Source organism: Echinops telfairi, unplaced genomic scaffold (assembly GCF_000313985.2).
Source record: "Echinops telfairi isolate 266 unplaced genomic scaffold, ASM31398v2 ScPeMD7_7469;HRSCAF=8507_0, whole genome shotgun sequence".
In the NCBI taxonomy this organism is placed as follows: Eukaryota; Metazoa; Chordata; class Mammalia; order Afrosoricida; family Tenrecidae; genus Echinops; species Echinops telfairi.
In genome coordinates this window covers 50,040,133-50,061,954 of record NW_022111372.1, presented here as the reverse complement: position 1 = coordinate 50,061,954, position 21,822 = coordinate 50,040,133, and the positions used below count along the sequence as shown (strand labels likewise).

The window sequence follows — 21,822 nt, the reverse complement described above, 5'->3', positions numbered from 1 at the left end:
TGTTGATCCAGTTTTAAGAATTTTTGTTCTATTTACGTTAAAGTCTAATCCATTCCAAAGTCTTTGATCCTTATCAGTAAATGCTTCAATTTGGTTAAGTGAGGAATAAGTTAGTTGTATGGTTTCTTAATATATTCTCCCAGTTGGTGGCTTATTTCACTCATGTTTTTCATGTACATTATTTTCTAATAAGAGTTCCATTTATTTATCTACTGTCCTTGACTGCCTATGCTTTCATTATATTACATAATCCACTGTAAGCCAAGCTGCATTGCCCTGCTTGTTCTTTTAAGTAGTTTGCAGTTTTAATTTAGACATTTAATTTTGAAATTTTTTCATGTATGGTATAAGGCCATACAGTTATCCTGTTTTCCTTTCTGCATGTGGAAATCCTTTTTTTTAATTTTCACTTAAAAATCTTTTATGCTTATTTCCAGTTAAGAATGCAGGGTAGAAATTTTCATATAACAGCTAAAGGTGTGCTACTGTGTGACAATAGCAGGAACCCTGTGTACAACTAACTTGGCCAATTAGCCTTGAAATTTTCATTTTTAAATGAATTCTTAAAAGTTTGAGGCATCTGTATTTTGTATATCAAATTAAATCTTTAGCAGTTTGTTTTTAACTACCAGAATTCTTGATTGCCAAAATCATATCAGATGTAGCATGAAACTTCAAGGAGAAGAGACCGGTTTTCCTGAAAGGTCTTTTGTTGACTTGGCCTGGTGTACTCTGTGCTTCCCCACCAGGTGAATCGTCCTATTGGCAGGGTCCAGATCTTCACTGCAGACTTGTCTGAAATTCCCCGCTGCAACTGTAAAGCTACTGATGAGAACCCCTGTGGGATCGACTCCGAGTGCATCAACCGCATGCTGCTTTACGAGTGCCATCCCACAGTATGTCCTGCGGGAGGGCGCTGCCAAAACCAGTGCTTCACCAAGCGCCAGTACCCAGAGGTTGAAATCTTCCGCACTTTGCAGAGAGGTTGGGGCCTCCGCACCAAAATTGACATTAAGAAGGTGAGGAAAATTTTTCAGCTTGACTAGGGTTGGTTTTTTTGGGCACTTGTTAATATAATTAATTCTTCTTAATGAGTGTGAGAAAATTCATCAGAGAAGAAAATTACGATTTAAGGATTAATATTATTATCTGACCATGTTTTCCTGTATTTAGAAGCTTGAGAGTACTTGGTCTCCTTTGTCGCTAAAGTTACATGTACTTTATATGCGCAGTTAGTTATATGTAAGAAAGTAAGTCAAAAAGTATTGGTCGTAGGGTTCTAGTTCAGACATATGCACCCATATGTTTAAACCTATCTCTTCAATCAGTGGATAGCTGTAGACAAGTTCTCTCAAATATTTGTCCTAGTCTCATTCCTTTAAAAACATAAACAAGTTGAAGTTAAAGCTATTAGCAAAATTTAACACAGCTCAAGTTAATACCTTTCCAAATCATTGGAGTTTTGCAGCATGTTTGCAGCAAGGAATTCTGCTCCATGTCCAGCAACCGTTTTTAGACTGGTTAAGCATTAAAGATCTCAAAGATGAACAAGGCAGAAAAGTCAGCTCAACGGGGTCTACCAAAACCAAACAAACTACCTTCAAGTCAGTGCTGGCTCACAGCCACTGTTTACAGGAGTAGAAAGCCCCGTCTGTCTCCTGTGGAGCTGTTGGTGATTTCGAACTGCCAACCATGCAAATTTCAGCCCAGCTTGTAACCACTACACCACCCGGACTCCTCAAATGATTGTAGTGACTGGCGTTTGGGGATTCCAAAGGAGTAATCTTGATATTGTCTCAAAGGACAGAGGATGATTACAAGGACTAAATAAGTGAAAATTATACTATATTTGTGAAAGGGCAGGAAAGTCATGTCAAGGATTTCTTTTCCAACAACAATGCAATTACTCATTCTTTAAAGGTGTTTCCTGTGAGAATTTTGTTAGGAACTTTACTTACTCCATCCACCCTACAACCCTGATCTTGCTCCTTCAGACTTTGTTCGCAGAATTCAAACGCCTATTTCAAAGGAACACTATTTGAGACTCTCAGATGTCCAACTGCCATTTTGATTTGGTATAGATAAGAATACAGCATTCTCAGTGTAAGCGTTAGAGATGGAAACAGGAATTTCAGAAGTATGTAGATGTAAGATAAGCTGAGAAATAATAACTTCATTTGAATTTTGTTTAATAAAGCTTTTAGTGGTTTGTAGCAATGTTCTTTTTGTATACTGTTTTATTGATCATATTTATTCTGTATCGGACTGAAAATGGGGAATTCATAGAGATGCTTTGCCTTGTTTACTTTGTGAAAATCTTGGAGCCAGTAGAATAAAGAGCGCACGATACAGAAGTGTTCATCACCTTTTAATAAAGTGAAATATTACTTGAAATGCAAAGATTACATTGGGATTTCTGGAACATGAATGGAAAGAGCATTAGGTTTTCTCTAGTTAAAGTATGGTTTTAATGTTCATCATGAAATATGGAAGGACCTCTTGAATTACTAATAAATTGACAACACTTTATACTGTTGTGTAAAACAAGTCTTATTTGACATTCTATTAAAATAAGCCTTACTACTATTATTCTTTTTAAAGAGTCTGATTACATTTGTTTTTAGGAAATCAGTGAAAATGGCTCAGACTTATTTGCTCTAAGTAGTGGTGTTATAGTCACCATGAGCTAGGCATGGTGCAGCACGTTGACACAATTGCTTGACTGCTGCGTCTGTGAGTATTGACCTCGATGGAGTATTGAAAAGCAAGGATGTTACTTTCAGGGTTGAGGTCCACCTCACCCAAGCCATGGTATCTTCATTTGCCTCATCTACATCTGAAACTTGGACCAGTAAAGAATCAGTGTGTTTGCATTGTGGTGCTGGCCTGGTGAGGAATATTGAAAGTATTCAAGGAAACCAGCTTTCAACTCCCTGGTTTGTGATGGGATCAACTGTCCGTTTGTTTCTCTGTTAATTATTTATTTATTGGTTTGCTAGTTGATCCTCCCTTCTAAAAGATCTTCAGTGTCTCCTATAACCTAATCTTTTTGCTGGTACAAATGGGAACGTGGGTTTCATTGTCAGATAATCAAGGTATATTTAATGTTTCTCTAACAGACTAATTACTTACATATGCTTTGACCACATTAATTTATTAATTTAAATCTAAAAAGTACAAAGAAACACAGTTGTCCTTTATGCTGTTAAGTCCGGAATTGTTTTTTGCTGTAGGGTGAATTTGTGAATGAGTATGTGGGTGAGCTCATAGACGAAGAAGAGTGCAGAGCTCGAATTCGCTATGCCCAAGAACATGACATCACTAATTTCTATATGCTCACCCTAGACAAGGTACGTTATGGAACATGTGCCAGTTCTGTGGGTTTTCTGGTGACTTTTGTTTGTGCCTGGGGTTATATTTGGTACTTGTTCATCATTTCCGCACCCAAGTGTGTTTTGTGGTTATTTTCTGTTTGTTTGTTTCTCTATCTGAAATTATTCTTTTCTCATGAATATTCTGTACCTCTATCTTCCCTGCCCCCTCCCACATTACAGAACCCATTTATAGTATATAACAGCATTTATCACCTTTACCCTTACAATCGGTGAGGTCCCTCATCTCTAGGTATTCTGAAACACTTGGAACTTAAGTGATTTCCATTGTGGAGCCAAGGCTGAGAGCTACCTAATTAGAAAATGGGACAAGCTAGTGCTTCTAGAGCAGTGGTTCTCAAACATTAGCATGCAATTGAATCACCAGATGGGCTTGTTAGAACACACCTCACTGAGTCTTGCTCAAGAGTATATCTGAAATGAAACCTACAAATGGACATTTCTGACAAGTTCCCGATGGTAATGTTGATGCAGGGACCACACTTGGGTAAGTAGTTCTCTGGGAGAGCCACAGTTAACAAAGAGGGGCTTGGCTTATTGTATAGTGTTAATTTTAATCAACCACAGCAAAGATCTCAGAAAGTCTGATGAGTAGCTTCTCTTGCAATTCTAGGACCGGATCATTGATGCTGGTCCCAAAGGAAACTATGCTCGGTTCATGAATCACTGCTGCCAACCCAACTGTGAAACACAGAAGTGGTCTGTGAATGGAGATACCCGTGTTGGCCTTTTTGCCCTAAGTGACATCAAAGCAGGTAAGAACCCATGAAGGATGTTGTGTGAAATCTGGAGCTAGATAAACTGAACTTCAGAGTTTGTCATCTAAAAATTCCATTACTCCTATAATCCAAAGTAAACTTTTAAAGGTTTATAAAGATTTGCTGTGTGGTAAGTTGAGCATGGATGGTTTTAAAGACATGTATCTCGATATCTTTCACATTTATATGAATTTTCCGAAAATTAGCCTTTAGAAGTATGGGGCCCAGTGATCCAAGCTACTTGTAATCTGTATGAAAATTTCACAACTGTGGAATGAGCTCTGGCTCATGGGGCTGTGTTGGGCTGCTACCCACAAGGTCAGCAGTTTAAAACCACCAGCCACTCCTCAGGAGGAAGACAAGGCTTTGACTCCTGTAAATCATCTCAGAAACACAGGGGCAGTTCTGTCCTGTCCTAGCATCACTGTAAAGTGGGAATCGACTCAAAAGCAAACGTGGTTTGGGTTTTTAAAAAGCACCTACTCACCAGCTCTCCTTTTCTCACCTTCCCTTCTATAGTTGCCTTTTCCCCACCTTGCAAACTCTCACTCGTGCAAATCTTTTGGACCTTGACTGCTTATCCTGTAGGCACCAGGTGACCTGACACATGGCGAATGCGGAAGTTCTGTCAAGACCGTTTTGTGTTTCTAAGCATTAGAGTGCAGCAGCAAGGTGGTCTGTAACCAGGACATGTATTAAAATGGTCATTTGAATTGAAAGTCTGCTATGGTTAATTGGTTTGACAGCAAAGTTATTTTCATGTATTGGAAGAACTGATTAAATACATAATTTCAATATGTGGATGAATATTTTAGGCATCTATATATACTAAGATGACCAGATTTTAACATTGTAAAGCGGGTCACCATTGTTAAAACTCATATCCTGGCGAAATAGCCACATGGCAGCCGAAAACCATATACCCTAGCTTGTCGTGCATTCTTTCCAAAAATCGGGACTTTTTAAAAACGCCACGGGGTGCTTGCTTCGGCAGCACATATACTAAAATTGGAACGATACAGAGAAGATTAGCATGGCCCCTGCGGCAAGGATGACACGGAAATTCGTGAAGCGTTCCATCTCTTCTTAAAAATAAATAAATAAATAGGTAGATAAAATAACGCCACGGGACGCAGGAAAAATTGTTCAAAAGCGAGATGTCTGGTCACCTTAATCTATACATATTTAAGTTTCTAAAGTGCTAATTTTGAAATGCACAAAGAAGGACATAGTCTTTTTTTTTTTATCTTGAAAAAGTTTATATTTAGCATTAGCCAGCTGGGCTCACTTTAGATGATTCCAATTTTGTTGGCAACATCTAAAGCGTCATAGTCAGGAGCCAGTCGAACACATGCCTTCTTCTCACCGTCAGGCCTGATCAAGGTGTTGACTTTGGCTACGTCAATGTCATAGAGCTTTTTCACAGCCTGCTTGATCTGGTGTTTGTTGGCTTTGACATCCACAGTGAACACAAGTGTGTTGTTATCTTCCATCTTCTTCATGGCAGACTCTGTGGTCAGGGGAACTTGATGATGGCATAATGGTCCAGCTTGTTTCTCCTGGGGGCGCTCTTCCGGGGGTATTTGGGCTGCCTTCTCAGTCTCAGGGTCTTGGGCCGCCGGAAGGTGGGTGACGTGCGGATCTTCTTTTTTTTGTGGCTGTGGACGCCTTTCAGCACGGCCTTCTTGGCTTTTAAAGCCTTTGCTTTGGCTTCCGTTTTGGGAGGGGAGGAGCTTCCTTCTTCGCCTTCAGCGCCATCTTCGTGAAAGGACATAGTCTTTTCAAGTGAATTTTTGAATGCTAGCAAGTTTTCCTCCACACTTTTTGTGAATTAGTAAGAATTTACTTACCAGGCTATTGTTTTTCATCTAATTAACTTAAATAACTTTTCAGCCCTCCCAAATGATTTTCCCTGTTTCACCTGCCTCCTCCTTTTCCCCAACACTCTTGTGGAACATTGTTTTTCCCTTCCCACAAGTGAACACCTATCTAACCCTCCCTTCTGGTTTCCCTCCCTTTTTCTTCCCACCCTTGCTAAGCAGGCAGTTTGTTTTGGTATGAAGCCCTTTTCTTGAATGATAATATTCACACATCGTAAAGAATGATTGTAACCCGTTTCCCCCAACAGGGTGATACTGTCCCCTGGGGCGCAGTGAAATGATCCAGGGATCAGCAGATCCCTACACTTTATCCTGGACGATAGGTTGTGGTATACGTTTTTAATTCCCAGGGAGACACAGTAATTTTTTTTTCTGATAAAGAGACACTTGGCCAAATACGTGTGGGAACATATGTTTTAATTGTTGGAGATGTTGATTTACATTTTGATTTTATTTTTGTTTTTCCCCCTCCTTTTTTGGATGTGCATTTATTGCTGTAAATTATGTGCACCCCAGCCCCAAGTACTGCTTTAGGTGTGTCCCCAAAGGTTTTAATGTATTATAATTTGTTCTCATTTGTTTCAAGGAATTTACAATTTTCATTCCTTATTCAGTTACCTAGTAATTTTTTAATAGGTTGTTATTCCATTTCCATGTATTTGATTTTTCCCCCCTGGAATTTCCTGTTGTTGGTATCAATTTCCTATTGTTGTGATCTGAAAAGATGATTTGTAATATCTTCATGTTTTTAAATTAATTAAAATTTGCTTCATGGGTTAATGTGATTTATTCCCGAGAATTTTCAAGAATGCACTGGGGAAGAATGCATATTGTCATTGGGTTTTTTTATGTCTACAAGTTTAAGTTGATTTTACATGCATTATTTAGTTCTCGTGTCTTGGTTTAGTTTTCTTTTTAGTTGTTTTATCCTTCCTTAAAGTTTTTTTTGTTTAATGTATTTTGAAAGTCTTTCATTATGTGCATGAGTATTATAGTTATGTCTTGTTCGATTATATTATTTTATAGTATCTTTGTCACTTTGTGTGTGAGTTAGCTCTGAAGTGTATTTTATCAGAGAATAATATACACTCCTTTTTAAAATTGCTAGTAGTTTTATATTTTTCCAGCCTTTGATTTTTATTATATTTCTGTCTTCGTGTCTAAGGTGTGATTATTGTAAGCAGCATAAAGATGAGTCCTATTTTCTTAGCCATTCTGCTACTTTGTTTCTGTGACTGCTGCATTTTTCCAGTTTTGCTGCATGGGGGAGGGGGCTTTCCTTGTTCCTCATCTTCTGTGCTTAGTTCATTTTGCTTATGGGTTTTCTTGTCTTTTCTTTGCTATTATTTTACTTTTAACTGGGTCTTTGTGATTTTTCTTTCTTATTTTTATGAGATTTATATACAGTTTCCTTGAGGTTACTTTGTTATATATCTGTTCTCTTTTGAATCAGCTTGACTTCCTTTTTGGCCCAGTGTTTAGTATCTCTTCTTGTGGGTTCTTATGCCAGGCCCCATTTGCTGTAGAGGCAGGAATGGCATGTGCACATTTTGGAAGAAGACTGAAGTTCTCACCCCCTTGTTGTTGTTGGTTCCCGTAGGGTCAGCTCTGAAGGAGCAGTTTAGGCACTGTTTGGCCCTTGCGTGTTTGAATTTTTCTGTTGTTGGTGGTTGTTTGTTATACTAATATGTGGAATTCATTGAGTGTCTTCGCTCGAGGACTTTAGTAATCGCCCAGAAGGCTTTTCAGATTTTAACAATTTTGTGATCTTAATCATTGAGCTACTAATTTCTATTTCCTTTACATACATTGTGAGGGTATCAATATTTGACTTATCATTGCACTATACTGGCCTACGTGACTTTGGTTCTAAAAATTTAGTGTCTTACATGTGTACATCTCCTTTTAAACATTGCAGATTACTTCTGTGTACCATATGACATAGTTCCTCCAGCGATTTTTTTCTGAGATTGGCTTCATTATTTCTTCATTGTAGGAAGGGGCTACTTAGGCCTTTAGGGGAGGATAAATGTACTAACCAAGATTACCTGGGTAAGATTGTGGTGTAATTGGAATGTAAAGCCAACACTGACATCTATTCCAGAACTCTCTGTTCTTACTCTGGACTGTGTTCCCCCTCCCTTGGGTGTTGCCAAGGAAGACCTTAGCACAGACTGACAGGTTTCCTTAATCGTTGTACAGTAAGTTGTTGCTGGTTTTTAATTTTTTTAATTAATGTATTCCTAAAATAGCAATTAAACAACTCTGTAATTAAGTGAGTATTACAATTTCTACATTATTTTATGCAGGCACAGAACTTACCTTCAACTACAACCTGGAATGTCTTGGGAATGGAAAGACCGTTTGCAAATGTGGAGCCCCAAACTGCAGTGGCTTCCTGGGTGTAAGGCCTAAGGTACTATCTTCCCAAACTTCTATATTGGGAATACTGGTGTGTTCTTCATTGCTTCTAGGCAGGGTCTTTATCTGTAAGAGATGTCTCTTTGAAATAATGACATTGAATAAGTAGGGCCATTGACAGTGAACTCTTCTGGTGATTTACACAAGTGAAGAGCTCTGAGTATTGTGAAAATGTTTTTAGCAACTTGACACTTGTGACAGGTGGAGATACTCTTGGAGCTAAAAATGCTGCAAAGAGAAAACGGCAATCTTCAGTTATTGTGCTCCTTATTGGTCCGATCTGATCTCAGTCCTATCTCTTCATCAGCTATTTAGATACTTCTTATATCTGTCTCCATGGATATCTATCACTTCTCTCTTTTAAAAAGATACCAAAGAATCTGTAGTTGAATTTAATACAGATTCTGGGTGTAATAGAAAACTATGTACATATAGGGTCTGTGCTAGTCTGGGTACTTTAGAGAAACAAATCCACAGAAACTCATGTATAAGAGAGAGTTTTATATAAAGGTTAAGTACACATCAAGAAAACATCCCAACCCAGTGCTGCCCAAGCCCACCAGTCCAACATTAACCCATATGTCCGACACCAATCCACAAAGTCATCCTCCATCTCACAAAACTGATGCAATGATGCCAATTGCAGGAGGAAAGCCGAGTCAGTGAATGTGTAAACATCTCAGCGCTGGCAGGGTTCTCCACATGGCTGCTCCAGCACCCAGGGTTGCGTCGGGGTAGGTCCATGTGGCTTCTCCTTGGGGATGTCTTGCAGGAAGTCAGCATTGCTAGCTAAGCAGGGAACTGCTAAGGCAACTGCATCCTGGTCCGACCATCAGAAAGCAAGAGACTCGAGAACTAGAAAGGCGAGGCTTACTGAGTCACTTATCCCTCTGCCCTTCAATTAACAACACGTGTTTACCAGCCAGGTTGGCACAATAAACTAACTCAGAGTCTTAATCTCACCATTATATGAAAGTATAGATAATGCTGTATATAAATATTTGCAAGTCTGTATCCTGCTTTTCTTAAATATTAAAACAGTTCTTTCTTGCTTTTTAAAAAAATGATCACTTTTAGTTGACTGCTTGTTTTTCTACAAAATTTTTCAGGTTTCATTATCATAAGTAACTGAACCAAAAAAGCGAGGCTTAATCTTGTTACAGAGTATACTGTGTGTGGCTGGCTCCTACTTATTTCCCATTAAACTTTTCTGATTACAAATGTCAATATGAATAATAAAAAATGAAAATTAGCTTACTATCCAATAAGAAACCCAGAGTTACTCATTTTAAATAATACCACATGAATATACATTAATTACTCTTCCATTTTCTTAAATTAAAAAAAATCATCCTTAATTATATGAGTGGGCCTCAAAAAGTTCTTAGAAAACTGGAATTTAAAGATCATGGAATTTTTCCACAAACTGTTTGAAGCCCTCTTGTTTTGTGTCTTGTTGTCTTCTTGTCTGGCTAAAAGTTCTTGTTCTAGCTGGCCTGTGCTCTGCACATCCGAGTCACAGTTGAGATCACTGGTGTTCTCAGGCCTTTAGCTCTGCCTTGTGCTCCGGAGGCATGGAGCCATGTCACAGTAAGTCAGGGAGGTGATCACTGTGGGCTAAGAGCAGAAACATTGATCCCTTCACATCGCCCTTAGTTATGCCTTGGAGATTGATCTTGGATATTCACAGGCTAAGAAGAAGAATAGACTAACTGCCACAAGGTTGGGTGACCCAGAGTGGACTGCAGGGGACATTTGATGAAATCTATTGGCTACTCGAGGATCTGTCACGGGCGCGGGGTGGAGAGAGTGGGGGTTTTAATTTGACTTAGAAACAGACGCATAGCTTAGATGAGAGCAAGAACTATGCTCTCGCGCTCTCTTTTGTTAATAGGCTTCCCAGCAGTGACTCAAAAGGTTTTTTGAATAAATTAAGTAATGTGCACCACTTACATGCACCCACTAAAGAAAATTTTATTCGTTCTAGTGTTGAGGGAGCAGAATTAGTTGACATAAAAGTGGTAATTAGCACTACCAACTATTGCTGTTGTTATTATGCCTGCGTTTATCTTTTTGACAGTCTATTGAGAAGACTGTCTTTCAGAGACAGGCTGAGAGGGAGAGTTAACCCGACTGAGATGGTACAAATAATATGTCCACAAGAAGAGCAAAATGCTGACTACTCGTTATCTGCCTTCTAGAATCAGCCCATTGCCACAGAAGAAAAGTCCAAGAAATTTAAGAAGAAGCAACCAGGGAAGCGCAGGACCCAAGGCGAAGTCACAAAGGAGCGGGAGGATGAATGCTTCAGCTGTGGGGATGCCGGGCAGCTTGTCTCCTGTAAGAAGCCAGGCTGCCCCAAAGTCTACCATGCAGATTGTCTCAACCTAACCAAACGCCCAGCAGGTCGGTGTCAAATACATCTCTCTGAATCGCGGGGCCTGGTGCATTTACCTCAGTCTAGGGAAAAGTGCCCTTTGCTCTTACAGGGTCTCGGCAGTGGGGGGCGGATATGCTAAGAAAGGCTTGGATCCTAGAGGAAAGGGGACAGCAACTCAAAGCTGATTGTCGCTGTCATTTCATTCTCTCAGCAACCTCTTGACGCAGGTCTTCTCATGAGACTGAAGCGAAAACCAAGAGTTAAGACTAATGAGATAAACAGGGAGGTTAGCTCAAACAAAGGGAGCAAATAGATTGACCCTTCTGAAAAAAGATGATAGGACTCATGTACCTTTGAGACTTTCCAGACAGTGAGAGCTATGTTGACATGATATCGCTCCCTCTGCCCCCACCTCAAAGCTCCTCTTCAGACAGCAGGTTGTTGTCTTTGAGATGTTACAGTATCCATTCACAGATGAGATCTCTGAGCAGATGTGCCCAGGAATATATGGTTGTAGAAATTATTGACCTCATAGTGAGGTGTTGCTAAGATTTGAGAATTTTAGAGACTTGGATATACAATCTATTATAAAGGATCCTTGGTTGTGTAGTGGTTATGTGTTGGGCCGCAATCCACATGTTCAGCAGTTTGAAACCACCAACAACTCTGAAGGAGAAAGACTGGGCTTTCTACTATCGTAAGTAGTTAGTCTTGGGGTTGCTAGGAGTCAACATTGACTGGGTGACAGCGAGTGTGGTTTGGGTTTTGGATCCTATTATAATGAACATGGAAAAATACCAGAAGGAACCACTCCAGGCTGAGGACATCCTACGTAACTAGGATGTGTAGAATTGCCGAAGGATACTCATTTGAGAGTTCAAGTGAGAAGACTTTGACCCTGAATTGGCTTTGTCACATGTCCTTGCCATGAAGAAACAGAAAGCAGGTAGTGAGAAGGAAAGGCCATTGATGGCATCAACCTGTTAGTGCCAGGAAGTGAAATGGGAAGTTGTTTCAAAATCACTTAACCAGGGCTAGAGCAGACTCAAGTTGTGACCGAACTGATTGTAGCTTATGAGCCAAGAGTGAGTTCAGAATCAATCACTTGTCGGGCGTTGGGGGAAACACTGTGAATGGCAGAAACACTCAGCTTTCATGAAATGAGGAGAGTAAATAGCAGCTCAGGTTTGCTGTGAATATTGTCCATAATGCTGTGTGGACAACACAGGTTGTGTTTTATGCTTGTTTCAAGATTTCAAATTGAGCAAAGATAAATCCACATCCTTTTTTTTTTGCACTTAACTGCCCCTGCCTTTATTAATAACCGAATAAATGGGTGGAAATTAAGTATTTAAAGACTAGCTATATAGAGGGAGCTTCACAGGGCTTTCTGTGTGTGTGTGTGTGGGGGGGGGTGTTCTTAGATAATAGATTTCATTGTCAGCTATATTTAATTAATATTTAGTTGCTGTTTGATACTATGCTTTTACATTATGTTTTCTCTAGAAGAGAAAACTAAATTCTAAGAGAGAAGAAGGACCAGGTGAGTGGCATATACTTTCTGAAAGAGACGGCAGTTTCAAGGAGGCTTATAAATCAGCCCTTTGAACCAGTAGCAGAGCTATGACTACCTTGTACACATGTCTTATCTTTCTAAACTTGTGTACTCCTGGGTTTTTCAGGGAAATGGGAGTGTCCCTGGCATCAATGTGACATCTGTGGAAAGGAAGCTGCCTCCTTCTGTGAGATGTGTCCCAGCTCCTTTTGCAAGCAGCATCGTGAAGGAATGCTCTTCATATCCAAACTGGATGGACGTCTGTCTTGTACTGAGCATGACCCCTGTGGACCCAACCCTCTGGAACCTGGGGAGATCCGTGAGTATGTTCCTCCCCCCGTACCGCTGCCTCCAGGCTCACCCTCTCACCCAGCAGAGCAATCATCAGGGATGGCGGCTCAGGGGCTGAAGACGTCGGAAAAGCCACCTGCAGACAACAACCAGACATTGTCTCTCTCCAAAAAGGCTCTGGCAGGGTCTGGTCAGAGGACGCCGCAGCCTGAACGACCTCTTGAAAGAACTGACTCTAGGCCTCAGCCTTTAGATCGGATCAAGGACCTTGCTGGACCAGGGACCAAATCCCAATCCTCGGGATCCAGCCAGAAATCATTGGACAGGTCTCCTGCAAGACCCCAGCTCTCTGGCAAACCCTCTCCAGTGACCAGCCCAAGCTCCTCACCTTCAGTCAAGTCTCAACCACTGGAAAGACCTCTGGGTGCTCCAAGGCTGGATAAATCCATAGGTGCTGCCAGCCCCAGGCCTCAGCCATTGGAAAAAGCCCCAGTCCCCACTGGCCTGAGACTTCCGCCAGCAGACAGACTGCTAATCACCAGTGGTCCCAAGCCCCAGACTTCAGATAGGCCCCCTGACAAATCCCATGCCTCTTTGTCCCAGAGACTCCCACCTCCTGAGAAAGTACTATCAGCGGTGGTCCAGACCCTTGTTGCAAAAGAAAAAGCACTGAGGCCTGTGGACCAGAATACCCAGTCAAAAAGCAGAGCTGCTCTGGTTATGGATCTCATAGACCTGGCTCCTCGCCAGAAGGACCGGGCACCTTCTCCTCATGAGGGCACTCCACAAGTCGATGAGAAGATACCCGTGTTGGAGTCAAGTTCTTGGCCTGCCAGCAAAGGCCTGGGGCAGATGCCTCGAGCTGTAGAGAGAATTAGCATGTCAGACCCTGTCCTCCCGCCACCTGGGAAAGCAGCAGCCCCTTCAAAGCATCCCTGGCAAGCTGTTAAATCACTCACCCAAGCCAGACTTCTTCCTCAGTCCCCTGCCAAGGCTTTTTTATACGAGCCAACCACTCAAGCCTCCGGAAGAGCACCTACAGAGGCTGAGCAGACCCCAGGACTTGCCAGCCAAGCCTCAGGCCTGCTGAAGCAGATGGCTGGAGGCCCTCAACTCCCTGGATTTGCTGCCAAAGGGACAGCGCTGAGTGGGCAATCCTTCCGGCCTCTTGGGAATGCCCCAGCCTCTCTGCCCTCTGAGGAGAAGTTAGCCACCACAGAGCCGAGTCCCTGGCTCCTGGGAAAGGCCCCCCTGGGACCCGGGCTGTGGCCCATGGTGGCTGGACAGGCACTGACACCGTCGCGCTGGTCCTCTGGGAGCACACAGACGTTGGCACAGACTTGCTGGTCCATTGGAAGAGGGCAAGACCCTAAACCAGAGCAAAATACTGTTCCAGCTCTTAACCAAGCCCCTTCCAATCACAAGTTTGCGGAGTCAGAGCAGAAATAATGCTAGTAAATGTTATGGCCAGACAAACTGCCCCAGGGTACCATTTGGGGAGGGGAATATTTCCTTTCTTTCCCCCCTTACAAAAACAGACCCCCTAAACCTTTCCACTGTTATTCTTATATCCCAACACTCAGAAACTCTTGTGACATTAGCCAGTGGGAGCTTATGGTTATGTAAACCATGTATGGAAATCCAAGTGGGCCCCAACCAAGGGGACAGACAGACTTGGGTCTCTTTCCCACGACTTTTACACATGGTAAACTTGAAATAAAAGTCCCCTCTGGAGTCAAGCATGGAATTCAATTCCGCTGGTCAAGTCGGAAGGTAGAGGTGCTCACAAAGCTATTTCCCTGGCCCTGCAGTAGAACCCTATTGAGGGCACCCGATGAACCTTGGGAAGAACTGATGTTCATTAAAATCAGTGGCTCGTGGGTGCTAGGCCAGTCCTGCTCCATGACCCAGAGATAAATAAGGCCTAACAAGTCTGCCTGCATTCTCAGGCTGCCAAGAACCTTTGATCAGGAGCTTCCCAGCTCATTCTGAACTGTTCTTTGTGGTTAAGTGTCTCCTGATTGAGGTATGCGTGAGGGTGTGACCATACAATCACACTCATGGAGGTGATCTCTGCAGGCTTGAGGGTGCTGCATCAAGGCCAAGTGGGGTTGCTACAGGGCGGCAGCTGCCAATTACGTCAGCTGTGCAGTCTTGAACACCTGTCTTTGGCAGAGCATCTGGCTAAGGGGAGCTGGGCTTTATGAGCAGGTAGCTTTCCAGTGATGGGGCAAAGCAATTGGCAAGCCTACCTTTCTTTTCTACCAATTCTTCTTTTACATGAACCCACCCACCCCTGTGCCCCAAACACCCAGGTGCTTCAGATTTGAGTCTTGGACAGTGAACATAGGGAACCTGTAAGCTAGACATTCCAGCTTCAGGGAGCTGGCCAGATCCTGATTGGAAAGTGTTTGACCTTACCCAATCCTTTACCTTCCTGAGTGGAGGGGCTCCTAGTGTTTATCATCCCTCCTGGTGATTTGCTGTGCTCTTATCATGAGCACCTGTCTGCTGACTCGGCTCAAAGCCAAGCCAGAACGCTTCCTAGGAGACTGGTTTCTATGGTGTTCAGAGCAGTGTCCAGTCTTAAGAGAAGGTTTTCATAACTGCTGATGATCTGTTACTGGGGCCCTGAGCTGGGAAATCTGTTGGTGCTATCCTGCCCTGCCATTCACCCAGCTAACCAACTGCCAACAGGAAGTGCTGTTTGGCCAGTTCCCTCCCACCTCTCGCCCCTCCTTTGCCCCTAGACCAAACACGTTTACCTCTGCTTTGCCAACTTAGCCAGCAGCTTTAGCCAACAGGACATTGCCCGGCCCTGACATTTCCTGGCCATTCTGTCCGTTCTGGCTGTTATACCCTCAACAGGATTCCGTATTTTCCCCCCAGTTTACCCCTCCGCCTAAATTCCTATAGTGATTACTCTCATCCATCACTCTCAAGGAGGGAATCATCATTTTAGAAGCATTTGCGCTTTATATAATAAAGATTTTTAAAACAATCTGCTTTTATCTCCCAAAGTCTGTCTCTGAGGATGAGACACTTGGACTCAGGCAGAAGGATGAGGCAGGGTTGAGCTGACCCGAGTTGAGGAGCCTGTCCCTGCATCTCACTTAGACCTTGGACTTGCCTCTCTGAATTCCGCTTGCCTAGTTCTCCCTGTTCATTATCTCTTCCAACACCGTCAGAGCAGGAACGCTCTCTGTGCAAAAGGAAGACAAAGCATAAAGCATCTTATTTTCTTTTAAAAAAATTTTAAACCATGAGAAAGATATTTTTAAAGAAATCCACCAGAACATTAAAGTTCATTATATTAAGTATTTATCATGTGTGAGAATAATAAGTATAGAACTTCAGCTAGTGGGTCCCGTTCCCTATCTTAATCTCTTAGGTTGTATGAGTAGGGTTTGCCTGGTGCCAGTCCTGTGCCCTTTTCTCTCCTGCCATCTGTAGTTGTGATCAGAACAAGATAATCTGCTCTGCACTGTCAGAATCGCCTTCCACTAGGTTGTGTATTCAATTGCCGTAGCTCTTTGTTTCATGAAATAAACTGTGAATTTTGGGTGGGGGGAGGGTGCAGGCTTTGTAAACCTTTTCACAGAGAAGCTTGATTCTGAAGTAGCTTCTCTGACATCAGCTTTGATTGATACTTGACAGCCAGCCGCTCTGGAAATGTCTCGCAGGACAGGGAATGATGGGGAAGAGGAGCAAGGACTGGCCACTTTGGTGGTTTTTCTTGTGTGCATTCTCCACCATTCGCTACAGGCTTCACTCCAGACCTACTGGGGAAACAATGGCCGATCCCAGCCTGGCATTGGGGTCATTCCCTTATCTAAATGGATGGATGGATGGATGGATGGATGGATAACCAGGCTGTCTCTTTTGAGGGCCAATGAAAAGAGTTTGTTGAATGGAAATTAATGAATTGAGCTACCAATTAGATCAGGACAAATGTGGGGAAATTGAACTCCATGAAGTGGGTGGCAGTGGACTTGCCAGCCCTCGTGGGTCCCCTGGAAACCTGTCATGCATCCTATCCTCCAGGGAGGTGTGGGCTAGCAATCAAAGGAAATCCTTCCCTTGGCAATTTCTGACCTCTGTGCAGGATAGTCTTGGGTGTCCGGCCAAATGCTTGGAAATCATGGGATCTCAAGAGAGAGTGCCTCCAAGCTGGCTCCTCAGGGAGCGTTTTCAAAGTGGGATTCAAGATGGACATGCGCCAGAGGCATCCAGAGTTCCTCTCTGGCCGTCGGGTCAGGACAAAATACAGAAACTGTTGAAATTTGTGTTCAGAGTCTCATTGGCTTCTCCAACTGGAATAAACCCATTCAAGTAGTGAGCTAGCTGTCATTGTTACATCTGCATTCACATTTTTAAATGTTTACTTTCCCCTGAAGTTACTGCGTATCAGATGATTCCAATCACTGTCTATAGATCTCTTTCTGAATGATGACACCCACATCTTCAGCATTGATGAAAGTCACTATTTTACCCTTCATACCCTCCACCCCACATTGGTTCTGGGCATGGAGTGCCTTGGATCCTTCCCCAGGCTCAGCACATCTGTCGCTGGAGCTGGACTCCCAGCTGTATGTTTTAAGGTTGCCTTGGAGAACAGAGGGTAAGGAGAGTGGAAACACGACACCTGCATGGGTTCTTCTCGGCCTCTACAAAGCAGGTTTTCGTGGGATGCTGTCATCCTTGGGAATTTGTCAGAGGTGGCCCACTGTCCTAACCTGAACTCATGTCCGGAGAGGAGCCTCTTTTAAGCCCCCTTTCCTACTGCGTAGCAGACGAGCTGCTCCGTGTGTTACATTCCAGGTCACTTAGGGCGAGGTAGCTGCAGCAGCAGATTTCCTGGCTGTGGCCAGTGATCCCTCAGCTGAGCTTCCGAGGGCCAGTGCAGCAGGGCCAGAGGTGGCTGTAGTATAAATTGATGTAATCGAAAATTGCTTTGTATACACACACATACATACACACAACGCAATGGTGCTAATTTTCTGGTATAAATAAGCACTGCCAAGGGATGAGAGACTAGCAACTTGAGAAACTTGGGTTCACATTGAGTAAGCAGCTGTGTACAGATTTCTTTGAAGCCATCTTGCAGGTAGAAGGCAGAGCCTCGGTGAAGCCCCAGTAGAGGAATGACCCACCAGACTCCAGTGGTGGGGAAGAGCCTGGCTACCCTGTCCACCACCTCTGTCTACACTGCCTCGACAGGCTGGTCGAGAGCTCTGGAGGAGGGGGCATCTCCTTCAGTTACCTTCGGCCCTCTCTACTCATGGGAACACCTCTGCTGCTTATGAAGAATAAGGGAAATGTTTCTTAAGGAAGTGGAAAGAGTTTTTATTTTAATTAAAAATCCACAACCTAATAAGAAATGTTTCCCACCAACATAAGCCAAAAAAACCCATGTGAAATTCTGTGGGCCCTTTGCTAGCGCTTCTTTCCCGGTGACTGAAAACATCAGGCTGTTCAGGGGCTTTGGCAGGAACACCTAGAAGTCAGCAGAGCTTTGACAGGTGAGCCCAGAGAAGTAGAAGAGACTGGGCTCTGGTGCTGTACATGTCCAGGCTAGGGCAAAGTGGAGGCTCGCCAGGTTCACAGAGTGCTGCCTGTGTGCTGGGCACAGGCGAGTACCACCCACAGGAGTGCGTGGAAGAGCAGCTTCCTAGGTCTTGGCAAAGAAACAAGCTGACAATAGAGATTTGTCTATATTTTTAAGAAAGGGGTGGGTGGAGGTGGGGGGGGAGATAGCCAAGATCCATCGCTGTTTATTTGCCCCCTCCACCATAGATTGTCAGCTGTAAGTGAAACTCCTAGTGAAAAAGAGGGGAGCCCTGTACTAGGAATCCCCATAAACATGTACTGTAATTCTTTGTATATAGAAAAAAAATTACTGTAAAGTAAAGTTTAACTTTACTCTTATGGCCCTTGCCCTGTGTTTTGTTTTCTTGTCTGTGGGGAAATGTAGTCTTACAGGAGGGTGGATTGTTTGGCTTGAGAGCAGAAGCCGGCCACCCCCCTACCCAATCCCTCAGCGAGTTCTTAAACTGAGCCCTGTCGACACACACACACACCCCGGGGAGTGGTTTAGGTGTCTTCCCAGTAACAACTAACTGTCCCATTGGCAGTGTCAGTTGCAATCCCTCCACAGGAAGGCTCCATCCCCCATAAAGGAAGCGTATTTTGAGGAATTGGTTTTATAAAAGGAAGTGGAACCAAAGCCCTTTCTGCACAAAGAGTGTCATTATCTTGGTTGAGGTTTTTCATTCTTCAGAGGACCCAGCCCAGGCCCAATTGCAGGAAAGCAGATGCCAGGGGTGAACAAGACTGTAAGACCCTGCTGGGGAACTACACCTAGGACAAAAACGGGCTGTTGAACACTTGTTTACAGTAACAACTGATCCTTCACAAAATGCTGCGACCTCCCAACCCAAAAATAGGCTCTGGGAACTGGGAGTTAGAACCCTTTTCTAATCCAGCCCCGAACTTCATTCTCCAAGATAACCTCACTGAGAGTGGGGAAATGCCCATTTTATATTTAAGTCTTAACAATCCTGAGTCAAATGTTAGTTGGTTATCCTTAAAACAAAAAACTCAGCCTTAGGGTTAAACTCTTCCCCCACCCCCTTTCAACTTAGTAACTGAATTGGATCAGAAATTGGATTCTTAATGGCCTCTCCACCATTAAGCCACATTGCAGGGTGTCTGACTCGGGTCTAGATGCAGTAGAGCCACCGGACCAACCTGTTAAACCCTTTGACTCTGGATGCCATGTAAGTGCATGCCTGGCTCTTCTGGGCACTCACAAGGAATGTTTCATTTATAAGGCCTTGCCCTATCTTGGCCCCATTAGAGAACAGAAGAGGGTCCTTTGTTTTCCCAGTATCTTAGCAACTTGGGTTACAAAGGAAAGGAAGATAGGAAGAGAGCCTTAACGCAGAAAATGACTCCAGGCAGATGTCCCCAGAAAGGACTAGGTGTCTTGTTATTCACATAGCAGGGAGAGGGGCTAAGTGATTCACAGTGCATTGATTTTATTTACAAGTCAGAAGCCACTTCAGTAATCCGCAGACACGTGCTGTCCGGGGCTGATGCCTGGGGTCCATCATGTCGGCCCTCTTCCTGCCTCATTTCCATCAGTCAGCCCAATGCTGCCTCCATTCCAGGGGCCAGCACAGGCAGGTGCCACCTCTGCTGCCATGGGAACCTGGGGTAGCTCAGACTTGACCACCCAAGCCCAGATGAGCTGGGCCCAGTCCCTCAGGAATTGATTTAATTCCCCAGGCCAGGTGGGTGGTGACTCAGTGGTGACAACAGCTGTAGAAGTAGGGGTTTGCCTTCTGGCCCAGGTCCACACCCTTGTCCTCTGTCAAAAAGAGAGATGGCAACTGAATATTCAACTGAGGGACTAGGTACCCAGCCTTAGGAACTCTCCACAGAGGCTACGGAAACACACCTGTCATCACCTGGAAGGCAGCCACACTGACGTAATCCTCGGCCACTTTCTGGAAGAGCTCGTCTGGCAGGAAAAGGGATGGCCAGTGAGGGCCTGATAGCAGCAGCCCTGGAATCTTGTCACCCAGCCCTTCAAGGTCCTGTTCCTCGGGTGCCCCTGCCTACTCTTGCTGTGAGGCCTCAGGACAACACTCACCCACACTCTGGCCAGTCTTGCTAGATGTTTCAAAGAGCTGAGCTTTGATATCTGCAAAGAGAAGTGACTAAACCCTCACACTTGAAAATACAGGTGCTGCTCAAAAGGCGGCTAGACCCCACAGGTTCAGGGAACTCAGAGCGCCTCAGGAACCTTGCTCAAGCAGTCCCTATTTTCCGTGACCCAACCATGCTGACATTTCCCCATTCCCACCCCATTGGGATCGAGGAGCAATATACTGTCTGCATAGTCCTGAACATCATGGAAGTCCACACGGCGCCGGCGCCGATCCTCCTCCAACAGGTCACTCTTGGTGCCACACAGGTAGATTTGACAGCCCTGGGGCGGAAAGTGAGTCACCTTCAAGGACCACCAATTCCCCTGCCCTTAGTCCCACCGCTAGGTGTGGGCCACCTACCTCTTCTAGGCTTCGGAGTTCCTTCACCCAGAACTTTGCTCTCTCAAAGCTGCTGCTGTCTGTGAGATCTGGGGTGGGGGTGGGGGGGTACCCAGGAGACACAACCAAGGGTCAGGAACTGGTCGCTGTGGCCAGCCTAGCACCCACCCTTGCAGCCTGAGGAACATGCGAGAAAGTCCCTTACCATAGCACACGATGGCAGCCTTGGCACCCCGGTAGTAGATTCTGCTCATGGCCTCGTAACGCTCAGAGCCTGCTGTGTCCTGAAGGGCAGCAGGGACACTCAGCTCTAGCCCGAGTTGCTAGGCTACTTCCCAAACTGCTAACTATGGCCACATCCGCCATACTCCCACTTCCCAGCTACACAAACTAGAGTCTAGGAAACGGCCTCGGAGGCGCTAGGTCAGCCAGTGATGGGCAACACCTAAGCCCTTTCTGGAATAGGTTTCCCCAGGACTTACCCAAATACCCAAAGTCACTGTCCGGTCTCCGACGGACATCACCTTGGCCACGAAGGCCGCCCCGATGGTCTGCAACAAGGGGAAAGATGAGGGCCGCTGGAGCGGAGCTGCCCCTCCCACGCACGCCCGGCCTGCGGGGCGCACTCACGTTCTGATAGGGCCCCACCAGGAAGCGGTCGTGCACGTATCGCTCCACCAGGCTCGTCTTGCCCACGTACTCCTTGCCCAGCATCACCACCTTCACGTCCACGCGCTGCCCGCTCATGCTCCCAGGGCCGCCTCGCCCACGTCAGGGTCCGAAGCGGGGACGGGTGGCAACCCGAGATCTCGGCTCGACCCAGGCCTCTGCCCCCGGACCGCAGGCGCCAACCTTGCACCTCGACGGCCAGTCCCGGCTCTTCGGCCCCAGGTATTGAACCTCCCGAGGGCCAGGTCCCTGGGGGCGCGCGGGGCAGCGCCCTTAGCGGCGCTGCACGAAGACGCCCAGCCCGCTCACCCGTCCGCCCCGCTCAGGTTCCGCCACGGCTGGGATTCCCCACCCCCGAACCCGGTTCCGCGCCGACCCGGCTCCGGCCAGCAGCGCAGCGACTCCCGCGGGAGGGGGAGGGG

The 21,822-nt window shown here is 44.8% G+C and overlaps 2 protein-coding genes and 1 non-coding gene across 4 annotated transcripts in view; 2 read left to right on the top strand and 1 right to left on the bottom strand.

Annotated features, from left to right (window-relative positions):
• Positions 1 to 15,678, top strand: part of NSD1 (nuclear receptor binding SET domain protein 1) — a 79,176-nt gene extending 63,498 nt beyond the window's left edge. Inside the window, exons 16-21 of the mRNA XM_045284471.1 lie at positions 750 to 1,019; positions 3,234 to 3,350; positions 4,006 to 4,147; positions 8,340 to 8,446; positions 10,653 to 10,857; positions 12,514 to 15,678. Coding sequence (XP_045140406.1) covers positions 750 to 1,019; positions 3,234 to 3,350; positions 4,006 to 4,147; positions 8,340 to 8,446; positions 10,653 to 10,857; positions 12,514 to 14,126 — 2,454 coding nt within the window. The 3' untranslated portion in view covers positions 14,127 to 15,678. The remainder of the gene's footprint in view (positions 1 to 749; positions 1,020 to 3,233; positions 3,351 to 4,005; positions 4,148 to 8,339; positions 8,447 to 10,652; positions 10,858 to 12,513) is intronic.
• Positions 5,129 to 5,236, top strand: LOC115873585. Its single transcript, XR_004048484.1, has one exon. It is a non-coding gene; the product is annotated as a U6 spliceosomal RNA (small nuclear RNA).
• Positions 15,679 to 19,700: 4,022 nt separating the features above from the next.
• On the bottom strand, positions 19,701 to 21,733 carry RAB24 (RAB24, member RAS oncogene family). 2 transcript variants are annotated; one of them, XM_045284472.1, is made up of 8 exons: positions 21,362 to 21,733; positions 21,214 to 21,282; positions 20,937 to 21,015; positions 20,753 to 20,820; positions 20,548 to 20,673; positions 20,335 to 20,385; positions 20,140 to 20,202; positions 19,701 to 20,049 (listed from the first exon to the last, which is right to left on the bottom strand). In XM_045284472.1, exons 1-7 carry the CDS (start codon positions 21,476 to 21,478, stop codon positions 20,146 to 20,148), a joined length of 567 nt encoding a protein of 188 aa, XP_045140407.1. In that variant the 5' UTR covers positions 21,479 to 21,733; the 3' UTR covers positions 19,701 to 20,049; positions 20,140 to 20,145. The 2 variants fall into 2 exon arrangements, with proteins under 2 accessions (XP_045140407.1, XP_004696876.1); XM_004696819.3 differs by having other exon boundaries at positions 20,574 to 20,673; positions 21,362 to 21,727.
• Positions 21,734 to 21,822: the final 89 nt, after the last annotated feature.